General features: G+C 44.9%; 1 protein-coding gene across 1 annotated transcript; it reads right to left on the bottom strand.

The window, feature by feature from the left end:
- Positions 1-1,258: 1,258 nt before the first annotated feature.
- Positions 1,259-7,264, bottom strand: LOC119287424 (cyclin-dependent kinase F-3-like). The gene is made up of 18 exons (XM_037566965.1): positions 7,132-7,264; positions 5,760-6,068; positions 5,601-5,679; positions 5,359-5,427; positions 5,194-5,283; positions 4,692-4,830; positions 4,503-4,605; positions 4,379-4,431; positions 3,840-3,906; positions 3,643-3,751; positions 3,503-3,568; positions 3,147-3,215; positions 3,008-3,068; positions 2,817-2,912; positions 2,416-2,450; positions 2,282-2,327; positions 1,868-1,955; positions 1,259-1,748 (listed from the first exon to the last, which is right to left on the bottom strand). The coding sequence occupies exons 2-18, from the start codon at positions 5,765-5,767 to the stop codon at positions 1,604-1,606; spliced, it is 1,323 nt and encodes a 440-aa protein (XP_037422862.1). The 5' UTR covers positions 5,768-6,068; positions 7,132-7,264; the 3' UTR covers positions 1,259-1,603.
- Positions 7,265-7,907: the final 643 nt, after the last annotated feature.

Consider the following 7,907-nt stretch of genomic DNA (forward strand, 5'->3'; position numbering starts at 1 on the left):
CGCACCCGGAGGAGAAATCAATAATGTGATAGTACTAGTAAGTACTCCCTCCGTCCGGAATTACTTGTCGTAGGAGTGCATGTATCTAGACGTATTTTAGTTCTACTTACATCCATTTCTATCTATTTTTGCGACAAGTAATTCCGGACCGAGGGAGTACTAAATAAAATCTTGTTTTGTTGGCTGGGAAAAACAGAAGAGGAATGGTGGCGATCGCTGGTTCTAGCTTTACGCCCGTGTCAGTGACATTCACTGCCGAGTTTAGTAGGTCGCCAGGGACACGGGCTCATCGGCATCAATGGTGGCAGCGACAGCAGCCCTAGCTTTACTGCAGGAGCGGCTGGCTTCCATACCGGTGTGACCTTGGATGGCCTGGCCAGTGGCCAGGTCAGGTCAATTCAGGCCGGACAAGGCCAGCTAGGAAACAGCTTCGCTTCCTCTCTCTTTTCTTTCTTCTTTTTTCGACACGCTCTTTTCTTTCTCGGACTATGTCAGTTACTAGAAAGAGGAGAACTTGGAAATGAGGTGGGGTGAGATGACGGCCGTTTGGGCCGTAACGTCTGAGCCGAGGCACAGGCCTGCAGGGCCCGTCTGTGCCACCTTGACGGTATATAACGCGCGTCACAATAGATGCGGTAGGTGGGTGGGCTCTGTACTGTGAAAAAGCATCAGATACTGATGAAAATACACTGTGAAAGACATTACAATGTGCGAATCTTGAAGGTAAAGAACGACTCAGATAACAGGAGCATCTGAGCTCGGGCTCAGAATAGCACTTAAGCACTCTGTATGTATACAACATTTCGTACCAAAGTAGTGTTGTGAACTGCGATGGGATGGGAGCCCACAGGAGCAGGAGCAGTGCAGCGCGGGCCAAGAAAGAAAGCAACGACACCGCCACGCAACCTCCGGCCCTGCTCCTTGAGGTTACATTACATTACATGGGTGTCAGAACCGACCTTTACTCCTCTGCTCTCTCTCCTTTCTTTCCACCGTCGTCACGTCCGGCCGGCAGGCGCCCACGCCCTGCACGGCTACACCCCCTCCCCTCGTACGACAAGCTAGTAATAGTGTACGTCGTCACTTCACTTGAATGCAGTTCCTTGCCTTAAATCCGTGCTTCCACTGCATTCCAGCCCAAGCAGTGCGTACGCCACCACGACCACGCAATTAAGGCCATAAAAAAATCACAAGAGAAGATGCAGCAAGATATCATCATAAATAGAGACACCAAATGCAGTAATCAAAGAATCACATGTGTGGCCATATGACATGAATCTTCATCACCATCACTCACTCACTCGTCGATATTATAAATATATATCGAGAAAAACCACGGTCGTTCGTACAAAACTGTTTGTATGTACAGAGTAACAGAATCTCAGACACGATGAGGAACTGTCAACCTACCACGAATATGTATGTACATTTTTTTGTTTGGTCTGCTGCTGCTTGCTGTCGACGCCTCGCCACGGCGGCTTATTGTCCGAGTCTAGCACTCGTATAAAAATAACTCCACGCACCCAACCCACGCTGGATCATGATAATGACGATCTGCTGCTCTTGTCAAACCCGGGAGGGATCATCATTATTCAGTCGTCGGTCAGAAGAAATTGACCTGCCGGATGGGCGCCGGCGCCAGCGACCGCTTCTCCATGAGGTTCGGCTGTAGAGGGAACAGCCCGAACGGAGAAGAGCCCGGGAATCCTCCTCCTCCTCCTCCGGCAGCTGGCAGCGTGGCGCCTTGGCTGAGTAAAGCACCAAACAACAAAGGAACCAATCATGAGTGGAGTGGGCATGGAATCTGGTCTGGTTTTGGGAGAGTTCGCAGTAGGCATTTGGGGATTTAGATATGTGAGCTGCTTACCTGTCAACCATGTACGCCTGTTGCCAGGATGGCATGGCCGGGGCTTCCCCCAAGGGGCGATGCGATGATGACATGAGTGGCCACAGCCCTGTTTTCACAAAACAAACAACCCACGTCTGAGCAACACAGAACCATGATTGATTGTATCATAGCAATGATTACAAAGCATCTAAACATTTCAGGAAAGTTTAGTCTATTCAAGTATATATGACTTTGGTGGTTTCTTATAACAGGAATTCAAACAGATTAGTTACTGAATCTGAAATTCCGCTTCATTTTTATCCGTGTGAAGTGGTTCACAAATATCCGATAGATGATGATGCACTTGGTTGTGGTACGCTATGCATATATTTGTACGCAACAGATAGAGAACAGTTCCAAATCAAGATTTAATAACAGCGGAAAACAATGTACCTGGCTGTACAGGAGGATTCCCATAACCTGGGTATAGAAAATTTTCCTGCATGTTAGGACAAGAAAAGTTTAGCTTAAACACTAGATTTTTCACTCGAATATCTAACTCCCATGTCACAAAGAGTAACTCTCACCTCTTCTCTATGTTCTGGAACATGCTTACCAAGATCTACAAGAAAGGGAAACAATATAGAACATAAGTCAGAGGAAACAACACATTAAGCACATGTGTATATTTTTTACTTTGAAAAGAAAAATCTGTCGCATGAATGCATTTAAGCTGTTTCAACATCAATTTGCTTAATATCTTATCCCGTTTTGCTGTACAGAAACTCTGAAGCCAGTAATCATCATGTTCTGACTAGTAGTATATCACACTTGTTTCCAGCTAATACGGTTTCAACTATTAACACCCAAGAGCAACACTACAGAAGTGCAGGTTAAGGTATTCCTTCCAAGTTCCATGTACAGGTTCAATGATCGATTACTGTTTACGAACAATGGTACACACAAGATAATAACCCAAGGAATTCACCTGATACAGAGCTTGGCTTTAGGCTGAGAGTTAGATCAAGGTCATCAGATTCTTTACCAAAACACCAAAGGTCCAGTTCCAACCTTGGTGTTGCTCCTACAAAAGGAAGTGGGAGCTCGATCAGAAAAACCATAATGTATTAGATTTTCGTATTAACTTCCTAGCAAACGAATTTTGATTAGCCAACTCACTAGGCTCATTCATCTTTGGGTAGGAAGAATCATGGAGAGGTCTTGGTACCCACTTGCGCACCTAGACCACTCAAAAGTCTAAGGTACAGAGAAAAGCAAAGCAAAGTACCCGTAGACAACTCAATGTGGAAATTATTACATTAAAGAATGGATGTTGTAGTGCTTGCTCAGCAGTTGACCTTCTTCGTGGATCCCAAGAACAAAGTTGCTATTAAAATGATGAGAAAAGAGTAGCAGGTTAATGAGGAAAATTATTACCACATAAATAACATCAAGGACAGAAGCTGGATTATTCACAGCATTCAAACTCATAGCTATCACAATCTATGTTATAGATTACAGAGAAACATCATGACATAAGCCTTAGTACTGATACTTATACGCCAGGTGTAAGTAGAATGAACGGACATCAACTGGGGCATCTACAATTTTACACGCGCAAAGGACAACTTTGCTCCAAGACCAGAAAAAAAAAACAGTGGTTCTTTGCCGTACCTTGATCAGGTCTAAAGCTTCCAGGGAAGCATTAGGAATAAGCTCCCACAGATTTCTTGGCGGAATCTTTGGAACAGATGATAAGTATTAGTACCACAAAAGCATTTCATCCAATGAATGTAGACACAACTCATTTTCACCTGAAAAAACTGGAAGCTACTTGAACGAGGCAGGTTCATTCCCTCTGGCCAGAGGGAGTGATCTGGGGTCCCAAGCACAGCGCATATCTTGTATAGCTGATCTGTCTCACTATGATAAAATAAAATATTAGAAAGGTAGAGCGATACAAGTAATCTCGTCTAGATTTATGCTATGAAAAGTAGAGATCAATACATACGTTTCACCAGGGAAAAGTGGAGACAGTGTAAAAAGCTCAGCCAGAATTGCACCAATGGCCCACATGTCTGTGAAAGAGCACATATATTTATTAATGACAATATCATTCAGGCATAAAGGCTCATATGGGGAAGCTATACTGACACAACAAGATTAAACAAACAAATGATTTCATATGCAGAAATATGAAAAGGTGTCATTTATTTCTCGTGTTAGATGGAATTTACTATGTGTTACACAATTACTCCCTCCGTTCCTAAATACTTGTCTTTCTAGGCATTTCAACAAGTGACTACATACGGAGCAAAATGAGTGAATCTACACTCTAAAATATGTCTACATACATCCGTATGTAGTAGTTACATCCGTATGTAGTAGTCATTTGAAATGTCTAGAAAGACAAGTATTTAGGAACGGAGGGAGTAGAAAACAAGATCAAATAAAAAAATATAAGGAGTAAGCAAAAATTAATTGAAAATAATTTACAATGCAAACGGAATCCTTTTTTGCATAAACTTAAACCAATGACAGAATCATCACCTATAGAAGGTGTGTAGGCTGAAGCTTGTAGCAGCACCTCTGGAGCCCGGTACCTTGAAAATAACAAGTGAGGTTTAGGCCCATACCCAATAGAGTAACATGGCCTTTTCATACAGAAACTCACCATCTGGTAGAGACATAATCTGTGTAAGGAGGACTGGAGCATACTTCTCTTGCCAACCCAAAGTCAGCAATTTTAACAATACCGTTTGTCACCAGAAGATTTTCTGAAAGAACAGAATTCCCCTTAGATTAGTCATTTTACTGGTATAGAGGCAGCATCATTCAAACAGAATTTAGTCCACCAAATTACCAGGTTTCAGGTCACGATGAAAATATCCATTATTATGCATGTACACAAGGCCTTGCAGTATTTGGAGCATAAACTTCCGTATCTCTTCTTCAGAGAAAGGAGCACTCCTTTCTCTTATAACATCGTATAAATTACAGTCCTGGAAGGAAGAAATCAGTTACATTTGAGTAGCACAGAAGTCCAAGAGAGGAAAAGAAGTTTAAAAACTCAAAAGGCCCCAGCCGACATAAGATGAATTTCTCACATACAAATTAAGGAAAGTTAACCCAAGTAAATACAGTGACGTTAATGATCAAATTCAGACTAGTGTCAGAAATATTGGTGAATGCCAACTAGCATATGCACTACAAGACTAGTGATTATCCCTGCGATACATGTAGCCAACAATGGTTGTTACAAAAATCCACAAGAACATACCAGAGCGCAGGTAGGGATTGTTATTAATATTGTTCTTCGGCAAGTTAAACAGTAAAACCGTTGTGAAGAATAACTTAATACGTACCATGTGTTCAAAAATGAAGAACAACTCATGATTTTCCATCGTCACCTCCTTCAATTGCACAATGTTAGGGTGGTTTAGTTTCTGGAGGGCCTGCACAAGGATGGTTCTCCATTAAGACAAGATGCAAAATACACCGATACACTGACTACTGAAGAATATTATTACCTTTACTTCTCGCAGACTAATGCACTCTTCCCAGTGGTAAAACTTTCTCTTCATTTTTTTAACAGCAACCTGAACGTATTAAAAAATATATATAATAAAATTGCTAATCTCTGATAGCTAGAAGCAGCATAAGAGATACAGGTTAGGTAAACAGCAGAAAAATAAGGCTAATATGATACAGTGGAAGCATAGAAGTTACAAGAGAGTAAGAGAACAGAGTGTTTTGAGAAGTTTGCACTTACAATTTCATTTGTTTCTATATTGTAAGCCCTAAAAACGTTTCCACAAGTCCCATCACCAATCTCCCTTATTACTTTATACCTGCAAAAATTATGAAGCCTCATCAGAAACTAGTTCATGAGCCAGAAAATACACAATGGGCAAAAATAATTACAGCTCACCTTTCCATGGTCGTTAACTTCACTGACAGAGGCTTCGGCAGGAATCACTGAACAGTAACAAAACCGAGGACTGTAGAACCCGCACCACCTTTGAAGCTCATGACGGTAGTAGGTTCGCTAGTACAGGGTTGCATAAGAAGAAGAAAGGTCCAAACGGGGGTGTCAGAGCATGAATGGTTATGCATCATTATTTGCACAACTGACATGCTTGTTGCGGCTTCAGTAAAACTCAGCAACGCATCATCCAATGCATCGGCGTGGACACGCTGAAGCCATCTTCAGATCCCCCCAGCATGTTCATCGAAAAATCTGCAAGAGGTAGTAAAAGAAATTTTGTCTCAGTATCTGACTGTCAAGACTGTAGACAGCATTGCACATCCATTAGCGAGCAATTTAGCCATACGGCCATGTATGAGCAGATGCAGCCAACTAGCCAAGAAAGTAAATCTAGCACACAAATAATAGCCTGTACCATGCCGTGGAAAAAGTCTGTTTATCCTTTTTGGAGCCAAACAGAGTTTCTGTGTTAGATATCATCAATCACCAACAGACTTGACAGAAGCGACTAACCATTTCCCATCCAACTGAAGTCGTAACAAAGAAACACGTGATGGACGCAGCAAAATAAAGGATGGAACAGTGGCCACTATCAGACAAAAGCGAAACGGATCCTCGAGAAACAAATCAAACTAGGCACTCAATCAAAACAAAATAATGGCGGAGATGACTTCCGCGCGAAGGGTACTACGAATCGACGCGCCATGAACAGTCATTCTGGCGCGCAGGCCCAGAGATCTACTCTGGAAGGTTCGAGGAGAAGGCCACAAATTAGGTACCAACCAACGCATTTAAAACAGGCAGGGCTGCGGAAGGACGATGCGGACGGGGAGAGATGTTGGCCCCTCCGCAATTTGCGGCGGAATCCGTTGAATCGCAACGAAATCCCCAAACCGAAGGGCTAGGCGGAGGCAACGTCGAACGAGGCAAACTCTAACAAACCCGTAGATCACAGCGACTGAACGCCGCGGGATCACAACCGAAAAGCTGTGGCGCGGACGCCACATTCTCCAATTCCTCACGCCACCTCGAGGATTGCAACCAGAAGTAAAACAAATCCCCAACTCGGCCGAGAAACCGATCTGAGCTGGAAACAGCGGCAGAAATTAATCAAACCGAAACGCAACCCACACTAGGCCGCCTCGACGGAGAGGAATCGCAGCGGAAACCCCTGGAAAAATCCCCGCAGCAGCCGCAAACTCAATTCGCCTCGGACGATTTGGGACGAAGGAACGGCGCCCGCGCTGCCCGGCGGGGGCCTCGTAAATCACGGAGGAAGACGGGAGGGGGGAGGACGGAGTGGAGGGGAATTCACCATGATCGGCGGCAGCATTTGCGGGGGGGGCCGCGGCGGAGGGAGCCTCCCGTGTGGGGATCGCGGGCGGGCGGGCGAGGCTTGGGAGGGAAGGAAGGGAGGGAGGGACGATAAACTTGGCGAGGTGGGGAAACGAAACGAGGGGCGAGGCGAGCTGGGCAAAAAAAGGAGGGGAAAAAAGGGAGAGCCGGGGGCGAGGCGCGGGCAATGACGGTTTTGCCCTCCCGTGGCGCGGGGAATCACGGGCGGAGCCGGCGGGGCTCGTGGCGGGGGGCGGGCCGAGCGGATAAGCGCGCCGGGGCTAAGAGGGTCATTTTCGCGCTGCCGCCCGCTAGGTGCACCAACCGGCCAGCCGTGGACGCCCAAGGGGAAAAGGGTAGCGAGCGAGCGAGCGGGTTTGAAAATGTCGTCCCGTGCCGTCGCGCTTCGGCGTCGTGCGCTTGACGACCCGTGGTTTACGCGGCCTCTTGTTTATTACGGCCTTGCGGGAGTGAATGCACGCGCGATCCCTGGGGAATTTTCATGGGGGCTGGATTTGATTTGGTTTGATTCGAATTCCACGGAATGGAATTAAATATGTGTTATATGTCATATGAAAAGTATACCACTAGATTTCCACACAGATGTAGTTTTTAAATATATATTTTTTGTCACATATAATACATATTTAAATAGTTAAATTATCGACCTAGAACTACGCGAATGACTTATACACCCGGACGGAGGGAGTATCTTTTTCGCTGATGTGCGTAGTATTCTTGGGTTGATCCGTCCGT

Source organism: Triticum dicoccoides, chromosome 4A (genome assembly GCF_002162155.2).
Source record: "Triticum dicoccoides isolate Atlit2015 ecotype Zavitan chromosome 4A, WEW_v2.0, whole genome shotgun sequence".
Classification (NCBI taxonomy): Eukaryota; Viridiplantae; Streptophyta; class Magnoliopsida; order Poales; family Poaceae; genus Triticum; species Triticum dicoccoides.